The 27,153-nt window shown below is 44.2% G+C and overlaps 1 protein-coding gene across 2 annotated transcripts in view; it reads left to right on the forward strand.

Moving 5' to 3' along the window:
* ALDH9A1 (aldehyde dehydrogenase 9 family member A1) overlaps positions 1–27,153 on the forward strand; it is a 177,848-nt gene that overhangs the window by 105,546 nt on the left and 45,149 nt on the right. For both annotated transcript variants that reach the window (XM_069737123.1, XM_069737124.1), the window contains exons 5-7: positions 10,646–10,780; positions 22,380–22,576; positions 25,750–25,890. In XM_069737123.1, the coding sequence (XP_069593224.1) occupies positions 10,646–10,780; positions 22,380–22,576; positions 25,750–25,890 (473 nt within the window). The remainder of the gene's footprint in view (positions 1–10,645; positions 10,781–22,379; positions 22,577–25,749; positions 25,891–27,153) is intronic.

The following is a 27,153-nucleotide window of genomic DNA, read 5'->3' on the forward strand; positions in this document are numbered from 1 at the left end:
CTCCTCCACCGAGAACATGCACTTTTCAGGTTTGACATACAATTTATTGTCACGAAGTATCTGTAGGACTTGTCTGACATGTTGCTGGTGTGACTCATGGTCAGGTGAGTACACAAGAATGTCATCCAGGTAGATAACAACAAAGCTGCCTACAAGGTGACTAAAGATGTCATTAATAAAGTGCTGGAAGACGGCGGGTGCGTTCGTCAATCCAAAAGGCATCACTAGATTCTCGTAGTGTCCTTCTGGCGTATTAAACGCAGTCTTCCATTCATCACCCTCCTTAATGCGGATGAGATTGTACGCCCCCCTGAGGTCCATTTTAGAGAACCATTTTGCCCCAACAATTTGATTAAAAAGGTCAGGTATAAGAGGTAGCAGATATGGATCACTGACCGTGATAGCATTAAGTTTCCGGAAATCCAGGCAAGGATGTAACCCGCCATCCTCCTTCTTTACGAAAAAAAGAACACTGCAGCAAGGGATGAAGAGGAAGGTCGGGTATGGCCCTTAGCCAGACTTTCTCTAATATAGTTCTTCATGGCCTGCCTTTCTGGACCTGAGATGTTATAGAGTCTGCTCTTGGGCAGCTTGGCACCAAGAACCAGATTGATGGCACAATCGTAAGGATGATGTGGGGGAAGCTCTTGGCTCCCCTGCTCAGAAAACACATCCACGAAGTCTGACAGGTAATGGGGCACAGACTGGGTATACACCCTTGCCAATCGGGTACCCAAACAGTGTCCTTGACAGTATGTACTCCATTTTACCACTTCCTGTGTCTGCCAATCAATTACTGGATTGTGCAGAGCGAGCCAAGGAAGTCCCAGTACCACAGGTGAGGGCAGGCCCTCAAGCACATAACATTTTAACACCTCAGAGTGTATGGCCCCTACCTGTAGCGGTAAGTCATGGACTACCAGCGTGAAGTGCCCCTGTCTTAGAGGACCGGAATCAATAGCTATTATGGGTATAGGTCTAGACAAGGTTTGTGAGACAGGGCCTTGGTCCCGGATGAACCCTGCGTCGACCAAATTAAACCCCGCCCCACTGTCCAAGAAGGCGGACACGTCAACTTTATTTTCACCCACATATAACATAGCTGGAAGTAAAAAACGAGTCTTTCCCACAGAGGTTATGAGTACACCCGAGTTGCCTACCTCCCCGCAACCCGGGCTCTCTAGTTTTCCGGCAGTTCTTTAAACAAGTGACGGGTAGGACATGTGCTCACAAAAGGACCTTTCTTGCCACAACAAAAGCACACTCCCCCCCCCCCTTACGTCGAATTAAAGCAAGTTTACTAGGTTGGGACATTGCACCCACTTGCATGGGTTCCACAGTAGAATCAGTACTGGTCACGCTCAAACTTGGACCTCCTGCCCCCAGAGGTGTCTCCCTATGCCTCTGGCGAAGACGGCGATCAACCCGGATCGCCAGAGACCTGGCCGTCTCAAGGAAATCCGGAGTCTCATAGAGAGCTAAAGCATCCCTTACCCTTACGAAAAGACCCTCGCAGAACTGACTACGGAGGGCCGGGTCATTCCATCTAGTGTCAGTGGCCCACCGCCGGAACTCGGAGCAATATTCCTCCGCCTGACGGTTTCCTTGCTGAAGTTGGCGCAGAGACGACTCAGCCAAGGAGACACGATCAGGGTCATCATACACTAAGCCCAAAGCCTGGAAGAAGCCCTCTACTGACTGAAGTGACTGTGAGTCAGATGGAAGAGAAAATGCCCATGCTTCCGGGTCCCCCTGTAGGAGCGAGATAACAATCCCCACCCGTTGCTCCTCCGTACCCGAGGATACCTGGCAGCGCGACCTTGGGCTCCACAATGGTTTGTTTGGAAAGCGAGATCCCCACACCAGACGTAACAGAGTGCTGTGAAACCACCGTGCGTAAATCCGCCACCTCCAGACTGAGCTGCTGCAACTACCCTGTCAGCGCTGTAATCGGATCCATAACGGATCAGAAAAATGCTTTCGGGTCTGAGATAATGTCACGATTGGACTGGTGAGTAAACTGGTTCCAGGGGCACCTTTCCTGGCCCTAGCGCTAGGGGGCGCCCTAACTCGCCCTGTTCCCCGGAATACCTCAGATGGCAAGGATTCCTGGGCCTCCGCCCTCGCCTTGTCTCCTGACTGCCGCCCTGCGTCTGTCCCCCTCCCCCACCCGGGGAAGAGAGTCGCTACCGTGTACAACAGTACACCAACCCGACAAACAGGGTAACAAAGACAAGGGTAAAAAGAAAACTCCACTCACACAAAATATGCTCTCACAAATAACAGAGGTATCCACCAGGGTGTGAAGGACGGGGAGGGTAAATAAAGCAGGTAAGGATGAGGAATTTTCCAAGAGTACAAACCATACAACTGTCGCACAATAAAATTCCTCCAGCTCTCCAAACACCAGCTCCTCACTACTCCAGGTCTATCAAGCAAGTGCTATCTCAGACAAGGATCTGGCCAGAAGGCTTAGCTTTTAAAGGAGAGAGGAGTGGCTAACCGAGCACAGCTGAAAGCAGGAATTTCCACATGGCCTATTAACCCCTGTTTTGCTGAAGAAAACAAAACACTTTTAATACACAGGAGAAGTGCTTCTTCTCAGCGATGAAGCAGATGCCATCAGATGCCTTGGTCTTCTGGTACTGCTCTGTCGCGGTAACTCCGTGACACCAGCACACCATTTTTTTAATAAGATCGAGCAGGGCATGTTGGAACACCTTACGCCTGAACTCCAGCTCAACGTGATTCTGGCCTGCAATGCTGCTTATGTTCAGGCTATGCAGCAGGCTTGGTACTTCCACCTGCCACAGGTGGAATTTCCACCTGCCACAGGTGGTATTTCCACCTGTGCCACCAATTACACACAATACCAAGTTCTGCTGCATACCACTGTACGGCCACCACCATGCCCAGTCCTGCTGCTCACCACTACACCGTCACCACCACGCCGGGTGCTGCTGAAAGCCACTCCACCACCACCCCCATGCAGAGTCTTGCTCCTGCACGGCTGCCCATCGCCACCACCACTATGCTGCCTGAAGATCCTGCACGGCTGTCCACCGCCACCACCACTAGGCCTCCTGAAGATCCTGCATGGCTGTCCACCGCCACCACCAGGCCGGGGTCAGCAGGTCGATCACAATGTGGACCCACCACTCCTACCCTCCCAGGAGACACAAAAAAAGGAAGCTGCTGCATAAAACGGGACAAAAAGGCAAAAGGACTCGTGGCAGCAGAAGTGTCATACTACCTCCACCCTCACCTCCCAATGTGTCTGTGTTGTCCAGTTTTTCTCTCCCTTCCAATGTGTCTCTCCCATCCCATGCTTCCACTCCTAATGTTTCTACTTCCATTCATGACCTCCCAGACCCCACAAGTTTAGTTAGCCCTTTCCCTGGAATCCCTTCATCATCCACCTGTAGTCAATCCTCCCAGCTCCACACCCCCCAGGTCCTTAATATTTCCCCCTCATTGGTTCGTAAAAGTTATTATTTTTTTAAATAAATTTGTATTGTTTCTCCCCAATCACTGTTTGATCTTTGTCTCTTTCGTCGCCAGCAACATGCGCTGGCAACACACGTCACCGTGTACACACACACTTTTTGCCACCTCATAGCTCCATGACACACAATCTACTGCCCCTCTTCTTTACTTGCTTTACACTGCAGCTTTGCTTCTTGTGTCTGTCATGGAGCTTTGAGGTGGCAAAAACACAGAGGACTGAAAACCCTCTAAATATTTTTATTAATTCAGCAAAAAAGGTCAGGGGTCAACAATGCTCACCTGCCCAGGTGTCAGCACTATGTTTTTTGCATCCTGAGTGCACTAGTTCTGACACACGGGCAGGTGGGTAAAGATATGAGATGGATTAGCTCCATCATCTGTTCAGTCTGCTTTAATATATAGAAATGCAGACGGAAGAGACAATGGAGCTAATCCAACGTCACCTACCATATCACTGACCTCAAGAGAGAAGACGTGTAGTGTAAAGCATAGGTTACATAACCCAATTTGGTTATAATCCAATCCCTGTCTGATGCAATCTGCATGATACAGTGAGTGGAATTTATAAAAACTTTAGTTGTGAACCGGTGATCACCTTATTAGAATTTAAAAAAAAAAAATTCTACTATAGAAGGCACTTGTAACAGGTATTTAACTAGGTGTTTTATTATCAGCAAACATTAAAGTACATTTTAATAATTACAGGTACATAACATTACACAACAGTACAAGAACACTAAACCATGTCATCTTGCCAGGACAGACGTCCACTCTCAGAAACGAAGTAGGACGCAAATGTATCCCTCATTTGGGCAACTTCAACTGTTGCCCAATGATGGTAATCTGGCAATGGATTAGGCTGCCGTCACACTAGCTGTATTTGGTCAGTATTTTACATCAGTATTTGTAAGCCAAAACCAGGAGTGGAACAATCAGAGGAAAAGTATAATAGAAACATATGCACCACTTCTGCATTTATCACCCACTCCTGGTTTTGGCTTGCAAATACTGATGTAAAATACTGACCAAATACAGCTAGTGTGACGGCAGCCTAATCCATTGCCAGATTACCATCATCCTGGAAATGAGCATCTCGTCTCTTCCTAAGATTGCGAAATCCTGGACTCTAAATGAGACTTTGCTGGATTCTAGCTTACACGTATCTAAACTATCAGACGCTCTGGAGAACTTTTTCTGGAAAAATATACGCTCAGGTCTGGGAAAACCATAAGGCTGTTGTGAGAGGGGAGCTTATTTCTCTGGGTTCTTTTGTTAAAAAAGAAAGAACAAAGCAAACTTTATCTATCTTACACCAAATTAATGCGTTTGAGAAGATACACAAAAAATACCGTAGCGATAATATCCAAAATCGAGCTGGTGAAACTACGTCAATCTTTAAAAAACCTTTTGAATATACAATCGGCAAAAATTTACATGAGATGCAAACAGAAGTTTTACCTCCATGGTAATAGAGGCAGTAAACTTATGACTTCTCTACTTAGGAAACGTAACGAGAAGAGGTTTATAAATCACATTAAATCTGCAAATAAATCCTCTAAACATGATACTGCCGACATTGCTGAAGAGTTCAGATCCTTTTATGAAGGCCTATATAATCTACCCAACCCCATAAACCTGAAAGAACCCTCAGAGGCCTCTAGAAAAATAAATGAATTTTTGATACCCCTTAGACTTCCCAAGGTTCTCTTAAATGATTGCCAGACATTGATAGCTCCTATCTCTCCTAAAGAAATATCAGATATATTGGCAACAATCCCTAATGGGAAAGCTCCAGGGCCAGATGGCCTGCCTACAGTTGTGGCCAAAAGTATTGACACCCCTGCAATTCTGTCAGATAATACTCAGTTTCTTCCTGAAAATGATTGCAATCACAAATTCTTTGGTATTATTATCTTCATTTAATTTGTCTTAAATGAAAAAACACAAAAGAGAATGAAGCAAAAAGCAAAACATTGATCATTTCACACAAAACTCCAAAAATGGGCCAGACAAAAGTTTTGGCACCCTCAGCCTAATACTATGTTGCACAACCTTTAGCCAAAATAACTACGACCAACCGCTTCTAGTAACCATCAATGAGTTTCTTACAATGCTCTGCTGGAATTTTAGACCATTCTTCTTTGGCAAACTGCTCCAGGTCCCTGATATTTGAAGGGTGCCTTCTCCAAACTGCCATTTTTAGATCTCTCCACAGGTGTTCTATGGGATTCAGGTCTGGACTCATTGCTGGCCACCTTAGAAGTCTCCAGTGCTTTCTCTCAAACCATTTTCTAGTGCTTTTTGAAGTGTGTTTAGACCTCTGAGGTAAACCCAGCTTTCTCACACTGGGCCCTACATTATGCTGCAAAATTTGTTGGTAGTCTTCAGACTTCATAATGCCATGCACACGGTCAAGCAGTCCAGTGCCAGAGGCAGCAAGGCAACCCCAAAACATCAGGGAACCTCCGCCATGTTTGACTGTAGGGACCGTGTTCTTTTCTTTGAATGCCTCTTTTTTTTCTCCTGTAAACTCTATGTTGATGCCTTTGCCCAAAAAGCTCTACTTTTGTCTCATCTGACCAGAGAACATTCTTCCAAAACATTTTAGGCTTTTTCAGGGAAGTTTTGGCAAACTCCAGCCTGGCTTTTTTATGTTTCGGGGTAAGAAGTGGGGTCTTCCTGGGTCTCCTACCATACAGTCCCTTTTCATTCAGATGCCGATGGATAGTACGGGTTGACACTGTTGTACCCTCGGACTGCAGGGCAGCTTGAACTTGTTTGGATGTTAGTCGAGGTTCTTTATCCAACATCCGCACAATCTTGCGTTGAAATCTCTTGTCAATTTTTCTTTTCCGTCCACATCTAGGGAGGTTAGCCACAGTGCCATGGGCTTTAAACTTCTTGATGACACTGCACACGGTAGACACAGGAACATTCAGGTCTTTGGAGATGGACTTGTAGCTTTGAGATTGCTCATGCTTCCTCACAATTTGGTTTCTCAAGTCCTCAGTTATTTGGTCTTCTTTCTTTTCTCCATGCTCAATGTGGTACACACAAGGACACAGGACAGAGGTTGAGTCAACTTTAATCCATGTCAACTGGCTGCAAGTGTGATTTAGTTATTGCAAACACCTGTTAGGTGCCACAGGTAAGTTACAGGTGCTGTTAATTACACAAATTAGAGAAACATCACATGATTTTTCGAATAATGCCAATATTTTTGTCCACCCCCTTTTTTATGTTTGATTTGGAATTATATCCAATTTGGCTTTAGGACAATTCTGTTTGTGTTTTTTCATTTAAGACAAATTAAATGAAGATAATAATAACAAAGAATTTGTGTTTGCAATCATTTTCAGGAATAAACTGAGTATTATCTGACAGAATTGCAGGGGTGTCAATCCTTTTGGCCACAACTGTATCCTCTACTATAAAAAGTTTCTTAAACACTTGCTGCCTCATCTGACATTGCTGTTTAATTCATATCTAGAAGGCCAACCCTTGCCCAAACAATCCTTAGAGGCTTTTATATCAGTTATCCCGAAAGAGGGAAAGGACCCCACCTCATGTACTAGCTAGAGACCAATATCCTTACTCAACACAGACACTAAACTGTGGGCCAAAATTCTGGCAAACAGACTAAGCACCATTTTACCCAAACTTATCCATTCTGACCAGGCCGGGTTTGTGAGGGGAAGGATAACTCAGTCAAAATCATTCAATCTATTACATTTGCTAGGAACAGGGGGATTCCCCCGGCCCTCCTATCTACAGATGCTGAAAAAGCTTTCGATAGGGTAAGTTGGAGATACATGGAGAAGGTAATGATCAAGTTTGGCTTTCCTCCTCTATTTGTTCATGCTGTTTTTTCCCTTTACGCCCAGCCTACGGCCAGAGTTAGAATAAATGGCACCCTGTCAAATAGCTTTGACATAAACAATGGCACTAGACAGGGGTGTCCACTGTCCCCTTCTCTGTTTATCTTGGTTATTGAAACACTATTACAGAAAATCAGACAGGAATCATCTATAATAGGATTAAAAGTGGGCCCTATAGAATTTAAAAACGTTAGCATTCGCTGACGATCTACTCTTTTTGATCACTAATCCTTTCCATGCGCTCCCGGCCGTACTGGATATTTCTCAACAGTTCGGGCAGTTATCCAATTTTAAAATCAACACCTCAAAATCTGAAGCATTGAACATCTCCCTTCCACATTCCCAACTAAATGCCCTACGTTCCCAAACCCCATTTTCATGGGCCTCAAATTCCATAAAATATTTGGGGACAACGATAACGAGAGACCCTAACAATCTTTCAAACTAAGTATAGCACACTCTTTAAAAAAGTTGAAAGTCTGACGAAGACGTATAATTTACCTACACTCTCTTGGATGGGACGTATAAATATTTTTAAAGCATATATAATGTCGATAATCCTATATACATTTAGTATGATCCCTATTAATGTACCGCAGACCTTCTTCAGGAATTTAAAATCGATAATTTCGAAATTCATCTGGAATAAGAAACCAGCTAGACTACCTTACAAGTTCCTCTCCCACTCATGCTCATCAGGCGGATTGGGGGCCCCAGACCTAACTCTATATTTCAAAGCAGTACATCTGTGTAGATGGCTAAAAATAGTGTCGGGTTTTGAGAATGGAGACCTAAACAGCATTGATTTAGCATTACTGGGCTCCGAAGGTATACCCTACCTTTGGTCGCTAGCTAGACCCCTTCTCATCTTAGACTAGATGAGGTGACCTTAACTACACTCCGAATTAAATGCTTAGTGAACAACGATCTTCCCACAGACACCTTTCCCTCTATACTAGCACCCATTTGCACCATCGTTTTCCTGCTTGACCCCGACTTTCGAGACCCATGTGGGCTCTGGTCCTCACTACCTAAAGAATCTTTAAATAGTTTCTATAATAACGAAATTCTTTATGGAGAGACCTGGCCTACAACATCACTAAACCACCCAAATAATTTCCTTCAGACACAACATGTTCGATGAACCCTTAATCAATTTAGACGAAAGTTCCCAACTAAACCTAACTTGTCCTGGCTTGATATTTTGGCTAAAGCTTCTCACCCAAAAATGAAGAGTATCTCTCGCATTTATTCGCAACTTAATACCCCAATGGGGAAACCAAAACCCTCTTTTATTCACTCTTGGGAATTGGAACTTAATATCAACCTTACAGAAGCCCAAATAGCTAAAATCCTGACATATGCAAGAGGCTTCTCCAGATGCATCTTACTTCAGGAAAATTATTACAAGATATTAACAAGGTGGCACCTAACCCCAGCTAAATTACACCATTTGGGACTCACGGAATCCAATTCATGCTGGGAATCCAATTCATGCTGGCGATGCCATAATTCTTTAGGGCACCACACGCACATTTTCTGAGATTGCTTAAAATTAAAACAATATTGGAAGGATATAAATAGCACTCTCCAGAAACTACAAATAACTAAAACTAACCTCCAAGCAACGGAAGTTTTACTTTCTTGCCCATCTAAAAATTTCAGACCCAAAAAACATTGCCTCCACCCTATGATGATTTGTACTGCAAAGTATTTAATTACTCTTCATTGGAAGGATGAGTCCCCCCCCCTACTTGGACAGAATGGTCCTCCAAGGTTAATCAAATCTCTCGCCTTGAAGAGCTCTCAAGCTGTGAGACAGTCAACCATGATCTATATGTTGAGATGGTCTGCTTGGAGAGAATTGCAAAACCTTTGACCTAATACCCGATGTAATCTTTGTTTGTGTACCATTTGGAACGTTAGTTATTGAAGGTTTTTTTTTTCTCTTTTAGCTTTTCTTTGCACACTGGATTGTAACCTTTGTTTTTTCTATTACTCTTGTATTACTCTCTGAAACCAGAAAGTTGTTGTTCCCTGCTTCTCCCTTCTTCCTCCCCCCCCATTCTATTCCTCCATTTTTCTGCCTTTCCCCTTTCTCCCTAACCCCCCCTCCTTCCCCCATGTCACAAAAAAGGAAAAAGTTTGTTGATTGTCTAGCCATTTAACCAACTGACTTGTACTATATATTTGTACTTTTAACTTTGGTTGACACTAAATAAAGAATTTACAAAAAAAAAAAAAAAGCACCGACGCCGACTTCTCTGTTTTTCTCTTTTCCGTTCTCGCTCACAAGCAAATGCAAAGGAAAGAAACAAGCTGACATCCAAATCCAGATTCCGATAGAAACTCTCCATGTGAAGATCCATCTTGACGCAGGTTACAGGAGCAACATCTGAGGATTTCATCTGTACAAGGGTTTATATACAGAAATCCCATGAGCCATGCCCATTTGGCGTGGCTTGTGTCAAGGAAATTCTCCTGAAAATGTTTTTTCCTAGCAAATGCATGCGCATAAAAAGCGCAAACGCATGCAAAAGCATGCAAACGTTGCGTTTTTTATCCGTCATGCATAAGCTGATGCAGATAAAAAATGCAGCGTTATCATGGCTGGACCATCATTGTAAATACACACCTGTGCTTTGTATCTCCCCCACCTCATTGTAGATTGTAAGCTCTCACGAGCAGGGTCGTCTTATATTGCTTTAATTATTGTATTGTTAATATTGTTGCTTATGACTGTTAGGTTTGAAATTGTTAAACTGTAAAGCACTGCGGACTATGTTGGCTCTATATAAATAAAGATTATTATTATTATTATCCTGCTTTTGTATGCGTTTTTCCATGCGTTTGCGGACAAGCCACTGCTGACTCAACCGCAAATGTAAACCTAGCCTGTCACCTTCTCTTACCCTGAATAATAATAAATTGCAATATAAAAGTACCCTGCAGCTTTGTTCCCTGCTATTGTATCTTGTTTCAAAATTTGAAATATGAATTACATTTGCAGCTGTTGTAAAACCTTTTTATATCTTTATAGAAATATTTCTCCTTATTTAGGTGACAAACCTAGAGTTTGAACATAGTGGTCTACAAGCACCAGTGAACCATCAAAATGTTACACAAATTTTGATTGGTCTGTGAGACTTCATGCTGCTGAGCTGAACTTCATGCTCTATATAACTTAATGTTTCTCTTCTTTTTTTATCTACTTTTGTGTACCCTTAGCACTTAAATGTTGTCTTCATTTGTCTGTACAGGACAACATGTGCAGCTCCCAGGAGGATCCTTTGCGTATACAAGAAGAGAACCTCTTGGTGTCTGTGTGGGGATTGGAGCCTGGAACTACCCTTTCCAGATTGCTTGTTGGAAGTCTGGCCCGGCATTAGCGTGTGGTATGTAGAGCAATGGAAGAGTATAATGTAAAGCCTAATGGCGCCTAATGGCGCCTGAGTGCAGCGCAAATGACAGAATTTTTTCTTTTTTTTTTCTTTTCTGACCGTCATAATGGTGCAGCATTCTAATAGTTAAACCTCACAGACAATTGGCGGGTCAGTCTTTGGATTCTGTAAAAACAAAAGCTATTTTTAAAGGAGAACCTGAGTCATGATATACAAAAATTATAAAGAATTTATTATTGCAAGAAAATTACAATTAATAAACATATAAAATATAAAAATTATATTGGTACAAGAGGTTTTGTTCCATAGGTTGAATGAAAAAACAGTGTCCAGAGGCCTGGTCAAGATTACATAATGATGTGGGCCACCAATCCATTTTATCAAACAACACAAGAGACACCAGCATCGAATAGCATTCCTTTGTCCGATTGTTCTATTTATTGCGCTATACCAAATGAATGAAGGAGAGCAATCAAGCAGAAATACTATGATGTGGAGTCTATTGTGAAGTGTAAAGTATTTTTGTGGTGCACGCTATACTTACCCATTTGATGATGGATCCTGCCTGGACTGCGGCCACATACCCCAAGGCGCGCTTCGCATGGTTGTCGCTTCCTCAGTGGGCTTGCAAAACATAAGCTTTGTATGGCCCTTGTTTGAGGGGTGTGTGTGTTTCTTTTTTTTTTTTTTTTCTCAGTCTTTCAGCATCTCACTATATAGCTTGGACTTGTGTTCCTGCACGGTGGTGACAAAATGTATCACAGTCTCATCTCTGATTTGCCAAAATCGAGGAGTGGATCTTGCTATCGGTTTACTTCATACTAGTGACACATTAAAAAATAATCGTTCTACTGGATTAGTTAAATGGAGAAAGATAAATATAATTTTTCCTGTTGTGAATTCTGTGGCCAAGCTCCCTCCTGTGGTCGTGAGTGGTACTTCGGCTGGTTCTGTCTATGAGCTTCCTTTGGTGGATGAGAGTGGTACTGCGGCTTCTGAGTTTCCTTCCTCAGGTGATGAGGTTAAGTCGTTAGGTGCTGCTCTATTTAACTCCACCTAGTGCTTTGATCCTGGCCTCCAGTCAATGTTCTAGTATTGGTCTTGCTTCCTCCTGGATCGTTCCTGTGGCCTGTCTATCCTGCATAAGCTAAGTTTTGCTTGTGTTATTTTTGTTTGCTATTTTTTCTGTCCAGCTTGCTATATTGGTTTTTCTTGCTTGCTGGAAGCTCTGGGACGCAGAGGGAGCACCTCCGTACCGTTAGTGGGTGCGGAGGGTCTTTTTGCCCCCTCTGCGTGGTTGTTTGTAGGGTTTTGTGTTGACCGCAAAGTAATCTTTCAATCTTTCCTATCTTCGGTCTGTTCAGTAAGTTGGGCCTCACTTTGCTAAATCTATTTCATCTCTGCGTTTGTATTTTCATCTCAACTCACAGTCATTATATGTGGGGGGCTGCCTTTTCCTTTGGGGTATTTCTCTGAGGCAAGGTAGGCTTATTTTTCTTTCTTAGGGCTAGCTAGTTTCTCAGGCTGTGCTCGAGGCGCCTAGGTTCTGGTCAGGAGCGCTCCACGGCTACCTTTAGTGTGGTTGGATAGGATTAGGGATTGCGGTCAGCAGAGTTCCCACGTCTCAGAGCTCGTCCTATGTTTTTGGTAATTGTCAGGTCACTTTGTGTGCTCTGAACTTCAAGGTCCATTGTGGTTCTGAATTACCTGTTCATAACAGTACTGGAGGCCAAAAGTACTAATGCTTCTCAATAGAGGGAAAAGAGAAGTTCTGAGACCATTTTTTTTTCTTTGCACTGTGTTCTGTCTTTCTTTTCCCCTTTACATCAGGGTGGTTCAGAACACAGGTGTGGACATGGACATTCAGGGTCTGTTCTCTTTGATGGATAATCTCGCTATAAATGTACAGAATATTCAAGATTTAGTGGTTCAGAATCCTATGTTAGAACCTAAAATTCCTATTCCTGAGTTATTTTCTGGAGATAGAGCTAAGTTTTTGAATTTTAAAAATAATTGTAAACTATTTCTGGCTTTGAAGCCCCGCTCCTCTGGTGACCCAGTTCAACAAGTTAAGATCATTATTTCTTTATTACGTGGCGACCCTCAAGACTGGACATTTTCCCTTGCGCCAGGAGATCCTGCATTATGTAATATTGATGCGTTTTTTCTGGCGCTCGGATTGCTGTACGATGAACCTAATTCAGTGGATCAGGCAGAGAAAAATTTGCTGGCTCTGTGTCAGAGATAGAGATTTATTGTCAGAAGTTTAGAAAGTGGTCCGTGCTCACTCAATGGAATGAATGTGCGCTGGCAGCTATTTTCAGAAAGGGTCTCTCTGAAGCCCTTAAGGATGTCATGGTGGGATTTCCTATGCCTGCTGGTCTGAATGAGTCTATGTCTTTGGCCATTCAGATCGGTCGACGCTTGCGTGAGCGTAAATCTGTGCACCATTTGGCGTTATTATCTGAGAATAAACCTGAGCCTATGCAGTGCGATAGGACTTTGACCAGAGCTGAAAGGCAGGAACACAGACGTCAGAATGGGCTGTGTTTCTACTGTGGGGATTCCACTCATGCTATCTACGATTGTCCTAAGCGCACTAAGCGGTTCGCTAGGTCTGCCACCATTGGTACGGTACAGTCGAAATTTCTTTTGTCCGTTACTTTGATCTGCTCTTTGTCTTCCTATTTTGTCATGGCATTTGTGGATTCAGGCGCTGCCCTGAATTTAATGGACTTGGAGTTTGCTAGGCGCTGTGGGTTTGTCTTGGAGCCCTTGCAGTGTCCTATTCCATTGAGAGGAATTGATGCTACGCCTTTGGCCAAGAATAAGCCTCAGTATTGGACCCAGCTGACCATGTGCATGGCTCCTGCGCACCAGGAGGATATTTGCTTTCTGGTGTTGCATAATCTGCATGATGTGGTCGTGTTGGGGTTGCCATGGCTACAACTCCATAACCCAGTATTAGATTGGAAATCAATGTCTGGGGTTGTCAGGGGGTACATGGTGATGTTCCATTTCTGTCTATCTCATCATCCACCCCTTCTGAGGTCCCAGAGTTCTTGTCTGATTACCGGGATGTATTCGATGAGCCCAAGTCCAATGCCATAGGGATTGTGATTGTGCTATCGATTTGATTCCTGGTAGTAAGTTTCCTAAGGGTCGACTGTTTAATTTATCTGTACCTGAGCACGCCGCTATGCGGAGTTACGTGAAGGAGTCTTTGGAGAAGGGTCATATTCGCTCGTCATTGTCGCCATTGGGAGCGGGGTTCTTTTTTGTGGCCAAGAAGGATGGTTCGCTGAGACCTTGTATTGATTACCGCCTTCTAAATTAAATTACGGTCAAATTTCAGTACCCCTTGCCGCTGCTGTCTGATTTGTTTGCTCGGATTAAGGGGGCTAGTTGGTTCACCAAGATAGATCTTCGTGGTGCATATAATCTTGTGCGTATTAAACGGGGCGATGAATGGAAAACAGCATTTAATACGCCCGAAGGCCATTTTGAGTACCTGGTTATGCCATTCGGGCTTTCTAATGCTCCATCAGTGTTTCAGTCCTTTATGCATGACATCTTCCGAGAGTACCTGGATAAATTCCTGATTGTATACTTGGATGATATTTTGGTCTTCTCGGATGATTGGGAGTCTCATGTGAAGCAGGTCAGAATGGTGTTCCAGGTCCTGCGTGCTAATTCTTTGTTTGTGAAGGGGTCAAAGTGTCTCTTTGGTGTTCAGAAGGTTTCATTTTTTGGGTTCATTTTTTCTCCTTCTACTATCGAGATGGACCCTGTTAAAGTTCAGGCCATTTATGATTGGACTCAGCCAACATCTCTGAAGAGTCTGCAGAAGTTCCTGGGCTTTGCTAATTTTTATCGTCGCTTCATCAATAATTTTTCTAGTATTGCTAAACCGTTGACTGATTTAACCAAGAAGGGTGCTGATGTGGTCAATTGGTCTTCTGCTGCTGTGGAAGCTTTTCAGGAGTTGAAGCGTCGTTTTTCTTCTGCCCCTGTGTTGTGCCAACCAGATGTTTTGCTTCCGTTCCAGGTCGAGGTTGATGCTTCTGAAATTGGAGCAGGGGCGGTTTTGTCGCAGAGAAGTTCTGATTGCTCGGTGATGAAACCGTGCGCCTTCTTTTCCAGGAAGTTTTCGCCTGCTGAGCGAAATTATGATGTTGGCAATCGAGAGTTGCTAGCCATGAAGTGGGCATTCGAGGAGTGGCGTCATTGGCTTGAAGGAGCTAAGCATCGCGTGGTGGTCTTGACTGATCACAAGAACTTGACTTATCTCGAGTCTGCCAAACGGTTGAATCCTAGACAGGCTCGTTGGTCGCTGTTTTTCTCCCGTTTTGACTTTGTGGTTTCGTACCTTCCGGGCTCTAAAAATGTGAAGGCGGATGCCCTGTCTAGGAGTTTTGTGCCCGATTCTCCGGGTTTGCCTGAGCCGGCGGGTATTCTCAAAGAGGGGGTGGTTTTGTCTGCCATCTCCCCTGATTTGCGGCGGGTGCTGCCTAAATTTCAGGCTAATAGACCTGACCGTTGCCCAGCGGAGAAACTGTTTGTCCCTGATAGGTGGACGAATAAAGTTATCTCTGAGGTTCATTGTTCGGTGTTGGCTGGTCATCCTGGAATCTTTGGTACCAGAGATTTGGTGGCTAGATCCTTTTGGTGGCCGTCTCTGTCGCGGGATGTGCGTTCTTTTGTGCAGTCCTGTGGGATTTGTGCTCGGGCTAAGCCCTGCTGTTCTCGTGCCAGTGGGTTGCTTTTGCCCTTGCCGGTCCCGAAGAGGCCTTGGACACACATCTCTATGGATTTTATTTCGGATCTCCCCGTCTCTCAAAGAATGTCGGTCATTTGGGTGGTTTGTGATCGCTTCTCTAAGATGGTCCATTTGGTGCCCTTGTCTAAATTGCCTTCCTCCTCTGATTTGGTCCCATTGTTTTTCCAGCATGTGGTTCGTTTACATGGCATTCCAGAGAACATCGTTTCTGACAGAGGTTCCCAGTTTGTTTCGAGGTTTTGGCGAGCCTTTTGTGCTAGGATGGGCATTGATTTGTCTTTTTCCTCGGCTTTCCATCCTCAGACAAATGGCCAGACTGAACAAACCAATCAGACCTTGGAAACATATCTGAGATGTTTTGTTTCTGCTGATCAGGATGATTGGGTGTCCTTTTTGCCTTTGGCTGAGTTCGCCCTTAATAATCGGGCCAGCTCGGCTACTTTGGTTTTGCCGTTTTTCTGCAATTCTGGGTTCCACCCTCATTTCTCTTCAGGGCAGGTTGAGTCTTCGGACTGTCCTGGTGTGGATACTGTGGTGGATAGGTTGCAGCAGATTTGGACTCATGTAGTGGACAATTTGACTTTGTCCCAGGAGAAGGCTCAACGTTTCGCTAACCGCAGGCGCTGTGTGGGTCCCCGACTTCGTGTTGGGGATTTGGTTTGGTTGTCATCTCGTTATATTCCTATGAAGGTTTCCTCTCCTAAATTTAAGCCTCGTTTCATTGGTCCATATAGGATTTCTGAGGTTCTTAATCCTGTGTCTTTTCGTTTGACTCTTCCAGCTTCTTTTTCCATCCATAACGTGTTCCATAGGTCATTGTTGCGGAGATACGTAGCGCCTGTGGTTCCATCTATTGATCCTCCTGCTCCGGTTTTGGTTGCAGGGAAGTTGGAGAATATAGTGGAGAAGATTTTGGATTCTCGTGTTTCGAGACGGAAACTCCAGTATCTGGTTAAGTGGAAAGGTTATGGTCAGGAAGATAATTCCTGGGTCTTTGCCTCTGATGTCCATGCTGCCGATCTGGTTCGTGCCTTTCATGTGGCTCATCCTGGTCGGCCTGGGGGCTCTGGTGAGGGTTCGGTGACCCCTCCTCAAGGGGGGGGTACTGTTGTGAATTCTGTGGCCAAGCTCCCTCCTGTGGTCGTGAGTGGTACTTCGGCTGGTTCTGTCTATGAGCTTCCTTTGGTGGATGAGTGGTACTGCGGCTTCTGAGTTTCCTTCCTCAGGTGATGAGGTTAAGTCGTTAGGTGCTGCTCTATTTAACTCCACCTAGTGCTTTGATCCTGGCCTCCAGTCAATGTTCTAGTATTGGTCTTGCTTCCTCCTGGATCGTTCCTGTGGCCTGTCTATCCTGCATAAGCTAAGTTTTGCTTGTGTTATTTTTGTTTGCTATTTTTTCTGTCCAGCTTGCTATATTGGTTTTTCTTGCTTGCTGAAAGCTCTGGGACACAGAGGGAGCACCTCCGTACCGTTAGTGGGTGCGGAGGGTCTTTTTGCCCCCTCTGCGTGGTTGTTTGTAGGGTTTTGTGTTGACCGCAAAGCAATCTTTCCTATCTTCAGTCTGTTCAGTAAGTTGGGCCTCACTTTGCTAAATCTATTTCATCTCTACGTTTGTATTTTCATCTCAACTCAGTCATTATATGTGGGGGGCTGCCTTTTCCTTTGGGGTATTTCTCTGAGGCAAGGTAGGCTTATTTTTCTTTCTTAGGGCTAGCTAGTTTCTCAGGCTGTGCTCGAGGCGCCTAGGTTCTGGTCAGGAGCGCTCCACGGCTACCTTTAGTGTGGTTGGATAGGATTAGGGATTGCGGTCAGCAGAGTTCCCACGTCTCAGAGCTCGTCCTATGTTTTTGGTAAATGTCAGGTCACTTTGTGTGCTCTGAACTTCAAGGTCCATTGTGGTTCTGAATTACCTGTTCATAACATTTTCCTTTGTTTCTCTTCTTCTCCCCCGTACCCTCTTTTTCCTTTCTGCTCTCACTTTCTGTTTTATAGAATTTTGTTGTCATGGCCTGTATTAGATTGGCTTCAAGCTTGGTTTCTGTGTATTTTATATATAACTTAAAAAGTTTGGTTAATTTATTTACATGGAGGAAACTATTTTATGGCACTTACTTTGTTAGGTTGCCTTCTGATAGACCTCACAGCCTTCATGTTCCCTGAATATTTGGCAATGGGGTGGAATATGACCGGACCTGTCCATCAATCTCTATAAGCAATTGAAGTACAGCCTCCCTTGTTTTATAATTTGAAGGCGGCTGATGGACCGGTCTGGTCACTTGCTCCTCCATCCACTGCTATTTTAGGAACAGCAGCACATTAGTCAGTGCAGCCATCCTCAAACACAAAGCTGAACCTCTAACACTTATATCTTAACCACTTCCCGACGTATGACGCATACGCTGCGTCATGAAAGTTGGTTCCAATCCGACCTGTTACGCAGCATATGCGTCATGGAGGGATCGCGTCCCCGCAGGTCGGGTGAAAGGGTATGTTCACACGTCAGGATTTTCTAGCGGAAATTTCCTGACAAAAACCGGACATTTCTGCTAGAAATCCGCATGCGTTTTTGACGCGTTTTTGACACGTTTTTGATGCGTTTTTTTCCCAATGCATAGAATAGCGGGAAAAACGCGAAAAAACCCCGCAAAATTAATGAACATGCTGCTTTTTTTTACCGCAATGTGTTTTTTTTTTGCGGAAAAAAACGCATCATGTGCACAAAAATTGCAGAATGCATTCTAAATGATAGGATGATACATAAGAAGAGACTGAAAGCGCACTCACCGGTATATGAACAATCAAAGCGGTTTATTCACATGAGATCATGCGGTGCAAGGAGGGTATGTGAATACAAAAAAGGATGACAGCTGTTTCGTGCTATGTGAGCACTTCAACAGATCCAATTGATTGGATCTGTTGAAGTGCTCACATAGCACGAAACAGCTGTCATCCTTTTTTGTATTCACATACCCTCCTTGCACCGCATGATCTCATGTGAATAAACCGCTTTGATTGTTCATATACCGGTGAGTGCGCTTTCAGTCTCTTCTTATGTATCATGTTGGATCTGTTTTTCTTAAGCAGCACCAAGGTATAATCTTTTTAGCGTTTTTTTTGTTTAGTTTGTTTTCTGACAAAAGGCTTTAATAGTCCATTTTTCTGCCCCTGGAGCAGTAAGGGTCTAGCGTATAGCGGCTGTGCGATTGCATTTTTTTCTCTTTATTCTGGACTAAATGATAGGATGCATATGTCTAGTTTCTAATGCGTTTTTATCACGAAAAAATGTGACAAAAACGCGAAAAAACATGAACGTGTGCACATACCCAAAGGGTTGACTCCAATTTCACCCGATCTGCAGGGACAAGGGGTAGTGGTACTTCAGCCCAGGAGGGGTGGCTTCACGATCGCTCTGATTGGCTGTTTCACTTTCAGCAGCCAATCAGAGCGATTTGTAATATTTCACCTATGAAAAGAGGTGCAATATTACAATACAGCCATGGCCGATGCTGCAATATCATCGGCCATGGCTGGAAACCCTGATCTGCCCCCCACACCACCACCGATCTCCTCCCCAGTCCTCCGTTCTGTCCTATAAACTGCTCCGCTCCCATCCGTCGTCCTGTCCTCTCCCCCATGCTCCGATCCCACCTCCCCGTGCTCCGATTCCCCCCGTGCTCCGATCTCCCCCCCCCCCCCCCGTCATACTTACCGAGCCTCCCGGTGTCCGTCCGTCTTCTCCATGGGCGCCGCCATCTTCCAAAATGGCGGGCGCATGCGCAAGTGCGCCCGCCGAATCTGCCGGCAGATTCGTTCCAGGTACATTTTGATCACTGTGATAAAACCTATCACAGTGATCAAAATAAAAAAAATAGTAAATGAACCCCCCCTTTATTGCCCCATAGGTAGGGACAATAATAAAATAAAGAAAATATATATTTTTTTCCCACTAGGGTTAGGGCTAGGGTTAGGTCTAGGGTTAGAACTAGGGTTAGGGGTAGAATTAGGCTATGTGCACACAGTGCAGATTTGGCTGCGGATCCGCAGCGGATTGGCCGATTCGTAGCAGTGTTCCATTAGATTTACAGTACCATGTAAACCTATGAAAAACCAAATCCGCTGTGCCCATGGTGCGGAAAATACCACACAGAAGCGCTACGTTGTATTTTCTGCAGCATGTCAATTCTTTGTGCGGATTCTGCAGCGTTTTATACCTGTCCCTCAATAGGAATCCGCAGGTGAAATCTGCATAAAAAACACTGGAAATCTGCGGTAAATCCGCAGGTAAAACGCAGTGCCTTTTACCTGTGGATTTTTCAAAAATGGTGCGGAAAAATCTCACACGAAGGGTTAGGGGTGTGTTGGAGTTAAAATTGTGGTTAGGGTTGGGATTGGGGTTAGGATTAGGGTTGGGATTAGGGTTACGGGTGTGTTGTGGTTAGGGTTGTGGTTAGAGGTGTGTTGGGGTTAGGGTTGTGATTAGGGTCATGGCTAGAGTTGGGATAAGGGTTAGGGGTGTGTTTGGGTTAGTGTTGGAGTTAGAATTGAGGGGTTTCCACTGTTTAGGCACATCAGGGGTCTCCAAACGCAACATGGCGCCACCATTGATTCCAGCCAATCTTATGTTCAAAAAGTCCTGACGTGCGCCGAAACAGTGGTTTACCCCCACATATGGGGTACCAGCATACTCAGGACAAACTGGGCAACAATTATTGGGGTCCAATTTCTCCTGTTACCCTTGTGAAAATAAAAAATTGCTTGCTAAAACATCATTTTTGAGGAAAGAAAAATGATTTTTTATTTTCACGGCTCTGTGTTATAAACTTCTGTAAAGCTCTTGGGGGTTTAAAGTGGTCACCGCACATCTAGGTTAGTTCCATGGGAGGTTTAGTTTCCAAAATGGGGTCACATGTGGGGGAGCTCCAATGATTAGGCACACAGGGGCTCTCCAAACGTAACATGATGCCCGCAGGCCATTCCATCAAAGTCTGCATTCCAAAACGTCACTACTTCCCTTCCGAGCCCCGACGTGTGCCCAAACAGTGGTTCCCCCCACATATGGGGTATCGGCGTACTCAGGACAAACTGGACAACAACTTTTGGGGTCCAATTTCTCCTGTTACCCTTGTGAAAATAAAAAAAAATTGCTTGCTAAAACTTCATTTTTGAGGAAAGAAAAATGATTTTTTATTTTCACGGCTCTGTGTTATAAACTTCTGTGAAGCTCTTGGGGGTTCAAAGTGGTCACCGCACATCTAGATTAGTTCCATGGGAGGTCTAGTTTCCAAAATGGGGTCACATGTGGGGGAGCTCCAATGTTTAGGCACACAGGGGCTCTCCAAACGCGACATGGTGTCCGCTAACGATTGAAGCTAATTTTCCTTCAAAAAGTCAAATGGCGCTCCTTCCCTTCCGAGCCCTGCCGTGTGCCCAAACAGTAGTTTTCTCCCACATGTGAGGTATCAGTGTACAGGAGAAATTGCCCAATAAATTTTAGGATCCATTTTATCCTGTTGCCCATGTGGAAATGAACAAATTAAGGCTAAACGAAATTTTTTGTGAAAAAATTACTTTTTCATTTTTACGGATCAATTTGTGAAGCACCTGGGGGTTCAGAGGGCTCACTATGCATCTAGATAAGTTTCTTTGGGGGTCTCACTTCCAAAATGGGGTCATATGTGGGGGAGCTCCAATGTTTAGGCACACAGGGGCTCTCCAAACGCGACATGGTGTCTGCTAACGATCTGAGCTAATTTTTCATTCAAAAGTCAAATGGCGCTCCTTCCTTTCCGAGACTTGTCGTGTGCACAAACAGTGGTTTGTGACCACATATGAGGTATCCGTGTGCTCAGGAGAAATTGCCCAACACATTTTAGGATCCATTTTATCCTGTTGCCCATGTGAAAATGAAAAAATTGAGGCTAAAAGAAATTTTTTGTGAAAAAAAAGTACGGTACTTTTTCATTTTTACGGATCAATTTGCAAAGCACCTGGGGGTTCAAAGTGCTCACTGTGCATCTAGATAAGCTCCTTGGGGAGTCTAGTTTCCAAAATGGGGTCACTTGTGGGGGAGCTCTAATGTTTAGGCACACAGGGACTCTCCAAACGCGACAAAGTGTCCGCTAAAGATTGGAGTTAATTTTTCATTGAAAAAGTCAAATGGCGCTCCTTCCCTTCCAAGCCCTGTCGTGCGCCCAAACAGTGGTTCCCCCCCACATATGGGGTATCGGCGTACTCAGGACAGATTGTACAATAGCTTTTGGGGTCCAGTTTCTTTTTACCCTTGGGAAAAAAATTGTTGCTAAAAGATCATTTTTGTAACTAAAAAGTTAAATGTTCATTTTTACCTTCCATGTTGCTTCTGCTGCTTAGAAGCACCTGAAGGGTTAATAAACTTCTTGAATGTGGTTTTGAGTACCTTGAGGGGTGCAGTTTTTAGAATGGTGTCACTTTTGGTTATTTTCAGCCAGGCCTCTGATGCGCTGGTAGCCCTATCGGAAGTTGCAAACCTTTTTTTACACATCACACTGGTAACGCCCCCTTTTATTTACAATAATCTCTGGAGGCAGATTCTCAGGGAGATCAGTGTCCGGCCCATAGTTCTAAATAGCTCATTTACATAGAAGAAAGATGTAGATTTCTCTGGAATAATTAGATCTCGGACATCAAGGTATCATTGCATTCAGCTTCCTAGGACATGCATGTCCATAATAGACGGCTTAGGAGGGACGATCCTACTGACTTAAAGATTCACTTTTAAGGCTACACATTAGCAAGGCATATCTTGATAACTGTCATATCTTCTTTGTTTCCTAGGAAATGCTATGGTATACAAACCATCTCCATTTACTCCTATCACAGTAGTTTTGCTTGCTGAGATTTTCAGGGAGGCAGGAGCCCCTCCAGGGCTTTTTAACGTGGTGCAAGGAGGAGCAATCACTGGGGAGTTCCTCTGTAAGCATCCAGATGTGGCTAAAATTTCATTTACTGGCAGTGTCCCTACTGGCTCAAAGGTAACTCCATCACAAATAATTTAAAATTTGTAAAAAGAAAAAATTGTCTTGAAAAGGCTTTTATGTAATAAAGTTCTAATGGGGCCTATCCTAACCCCTATTACCAGCCCCATTTGTCTGTCTGCAACTGGAGCTATGCTTTCTGTGGGAATTGTTTGCCTGGTTGAGTTATTTGTAGTAATCAAGGCTGTGAGGAGTCTGAGGTTTGGTTTACCAAGTCCAATTTCCCTGACTCCCAACTCCACAGCCATGCCTCACTGCTGAGCATGGACATAAAGTGCAGCACAGATTCACCTCAACTAAAAGACGAGATCTTTAGAAACAGAACAGACATTTATAGGACATTTTATAACTTGTATGCTATCTACCTCCAACATATGGATCTGCAAAACAGACACTTTTTTATATTTCTGTAAAGATGTGAGTTATGTATTGATATTATCATAAACTGGATTTTTGCAGTCTTTGTATGTATTCTATTCTATGAATTCACATAAAATTGTTTGATGTATTTGGATCACTATTTTTCTTTATTTTGACTCTGTAGGTGATATAACCCCTGTAAATTTGTTTCTAAAAGTTTTATAGTTCTATCTGATAAATAAAAACTTCCCCAGTTGTAGACATTTATTTTTGTATTTTTTTTAATACCAAGGTTAGCACGCAACTTTACCCAATTTGTTTTCAATTTTGGCCTTCTGTGTATTTGAGTTTGACATCCCTGCTCTTCATCCTCAGTCCTTGCCTATAACACTTGATATAATGTGCAAAAGCTCACTTGTGCATACAACTGCACAGTGTAAAGTATCTGGTTAGTGGTTGATATTGTGATATTTGATGCTTTATGTTGGTTATGCCCTTTTACTTAAAGGGAACCTTTCACCCCCCCCCCCCCCCCGGCGTTTGTAACTAAAAGAGCCACCTTGGCAGCACTACTGCTACATTCTTTCAAGATGGTTCTTTTATTTGGGGTCCCTTCCACCGCTGAAATAATCATTTTTATAATTTGCCCGCCATACCTGTAGTTTGTCCGGGGGGCATGTCTTTTCCTCCTGGACACAAACGCCTCCCAGCCATCAGTAATTTGCTCTTTTCCCCTGGGCGCCGCCTCAGCATTCAGTTATGTCCCCGGCGTCTGTACTGTCATTTGTTTTCTAGGGCTTGCGCAGACATCCGACTGACATCCGACTTGACTGACATCCCATGATGTCTTCATTCTTGCGCGCCTGCGTGTACGAGCGGCCCGAGATCCTGCCCCGCAGTCTCATCTTATTTATTCACACTGCGGGGCTGGGAATCTTGGGCATGCACAGTAGTTCAGTGCGGCTGTCCCCATCTCTATCCGCCTCTTTCCTACAGCATCAAAGGAATCATCAGAACTCAGCACTGTGGCGTCATAGTGATGAGTGCTGATGATTTCTTTGACGCTTTAGGGTAGGAAAGAGGTGGAGGGAGAGCCACAGAGAAGTACTGCGCATGTTCAAGATTCCCAGCTCTGCAGTGTGAATAAATCAGAAGAGACTGCGGGGCGGGATCTCGGGCCGTGCGTACATGCAAGCGCAAGAAGGAAGACATTATGTGATGTCAGTGGACGGGCAACGCTAACTGCACATGTCCGCGAAAACAAATTACAGCGCATGCGCCGGGAACATAACTGAACGGTGAGGAGGCGGCACCCAGGGGAAAGGAGAAAATGACTGATGGCTGGGAGGCGTTTGTGTCCAGGGGGAAAAGACATGCCCCCCAGACAAACTACAGGTATGGCGGGCAAATTGTAAAAACAAAACAGAGAGAGAAGATGATATGCAAACCAATGGGATCCACCTTAAATAATCAATTATTTTATTGTACAAAAGTCATAATCTATAAACAAAGCCAGGCAAGACATACATTTAAAACAATGGTATGGCTAAATAGACGATAAAGAATTATAAAAACGATTATTTCAGTGGTGGAAGGGACCCCAAATAAAAGAGCCACCTTGAAAGAATGCTGCATTAGTGCTGCACAAGATGGCTCTTTTAGTTATAAACGCCGGGGGGTGACAGGTTCCCTTTAAGGCTTCCGTCACTAGCAGTATTTGGTCAGTATTTTATATCAATATTGGTAAGCCAAAACCAGGAGTGGGTGATAAATGCAGAAGTGGTGCATATGCTTCTATTATACTTTTCCTCTAATTGTTCCACTCCTGGTTTTGGCTTACAAATACTGATGTAAAATACTGACCAAATACTGCTAGTGTGACGGCAGCCTAAAGATACCTTCACACTGAACGATATCGCTAGCGATCCGTGACGTTGCAGCGTCCTGGCTAGCGATATCGTTGAGTTTGACAGGCAGCAGTGATCTGGATCCTGCTGTGCCATCGCTGGTCAGCGCAAAAAGACCAGAGCTTTATTTCGTCGCTGGATTCCCGCAGACATCGCTGAATCGGCGTGTGTGACGCCGATTCAGCGATGTCTTCACTGGTAACCAGGGTAAACATCGGGTTACTAAGCGCAGGGCCGCGCTTAGTAACCCGATGTTTACCCTGGTTACCAGCGTAAACGTAAAAAAAAAAAAAACACTACATGCTTACATTCCGGTGTCTGTCCCCCGGCGCTTTGCTTCTCTGCACTGTGTAAGCGCCGGCCGGAAAGCAGAGCACAGCGGTGACGTCACTTTCCGGCTGGCGCTCACTGTCTGTGCAGAGAAGCACAGCGCCGGGGGACAGACACCGGAATGTAAGTATGTAGTGTTTGCTTTTTTTTTTACGTTTACGCTGGTAACCAGGATAAACATCGGGTTACTAAGCGTGGCCCTGCGCTTAGTAACCCGATGATTACCCTGGTTACCAGGGAACTTCGCATAGTTGGTCGCTGGAGAGCTGTCTGTGTGACAGCTCTCCAGCGACCACACAGCGATGCTGCAGCGATCGGGATCGTTGTCTAGATCGCTGCAGCGTCGCTAAATGTGACGGTACCTTTAGAAGGAAAAAGCTCTTTAACATGCATCATCATGACCCAATTCAGTAATTGGATGGGTTTTGAAATACTGTTGGCTGTGCATTGGGGCTTACAAGTAGTTATTAAACAATTTTGTGCATGGTAAATGTTGCTTTCCATGTAGGCAATGTGTACCTTATGTATCATGTTTAAATTGTCATTCAGCGTTAATCGTTCTTTTTTTTTCAGATTATGGAAATGGCTTCCAAAGGTATTAAGCCCGTGACCTTGGAGCTGGGAGGAAAGTCTCCTCTCATTATCTTTTCAGACTGTGACCTGGAAAATGCTGTGAATGGCGCTATGATGGCAAACTTCCTCACACAGGGACAAGTAAGATTTATATTGCATATATACATATTAACCCCTTTCTGACATTAGACTTAATGGCAGGACCCGGACCATTAGGAGGGTTAATTCATGGCATTACCAGGCAGCAGGTATAGCTTCCCTTAAGGCTATTTGCACACGTTCAGGATTTTTCGCGATTTTTTTCGCTGTAAAAACGTGACAAAAGCGCATACATATGCATTCCATCATTTATAATGCATTTTGCAATTTTTGTTCATATGTTGCCTTTTTTTACGCGAAAAAATGCATTGCGGTAAAAAATGCAGCATGTTCATTAATTTTGCGCTTTTTTTCGCTTTTTCCCCGCTATATAATGTATTGGGAAAACTCCGGAAAAAAATGTGAAAAAAAACGCTGTAAAACGCAAAAAAAAAGCATGCGGATTTCTTGCAGAAGATGTCTGGTATTCTTCAGGAAATTTTTTGCAAGAAATACTGACGTGTGCACATAGGCTAAGTGCACACGTTGCAGAATTGCCGCGGAAATTTCCGCGGCAATTCTGGGCCTCCTGCCGCGGGTATATCGCATGCGGAATTGGCATGCATATTCCCGCAGAAAACTAGCGTTTTGCAAACATAATTAGCTTTGCAGAATGCTAGCGTTTTCCAAGCGATCTTTAGCATCGCTTGGAAAACTGATTGACAGGTTGGTCACACTTGTCAAACAGCGTTTGACAAGTGTGACCAACTTTTTACTATTGATGCAGCCTATGCTGCATCAATAGTAAAAGAATGTTAAAAATAATAAAAAAAAAAAAATTAAAAATGGTTATACTCACCTACCGCAAACAGCCGATCTCCTCAGCGGCTTCCGTTCCTATAGATGGTGTGTGTGCAGGACCTTCGATGACTTCGCGGTCACTTGACCGCAACGTCATTGAGGTCATGTGACCGCAACGTCATCGCAGGTCCTTCACACACCATCTACAGGAACGGAAGCGGCCGCGTGCAGCGCTGAGGGGCAAGAAGACTCCGGGGGCCATCGAAGGTGAGTATATCACGATTTTTTTATTTTAATTCTTTTTTGTTAACAATTATATGGTGCCCAGTCTGTGGAGGAGAGTCTCCTCTCCTCCACCCTGGGTACCAACCGCCCATGATCTGCTTACTTCCCGCATGGTGGGCATAGCCCCATGTGGGAAGTAAGAAGATCAATGCATTCCTAGGTGTGCGGAATCACTGCAAATTTAATGAACATACTGCATTTTTTTCTGGAATGCGAATACGCTCAGGAAAAAAATGCAGC

Source organism: Ranitomeya imitator, chromosome 8 (assembly GCF_032444005.1).
Source record: "Ranitomeya imitator isolate aRanImi1 chromosome 8, aRanImi1.pri, whole genome shotgun sequence".
NCBI lineage: Eukaryota > Metazoa > Chordata > Amphibia > Anura > Dendrobatidae > Ranitomeya > Ranitomeya imitator.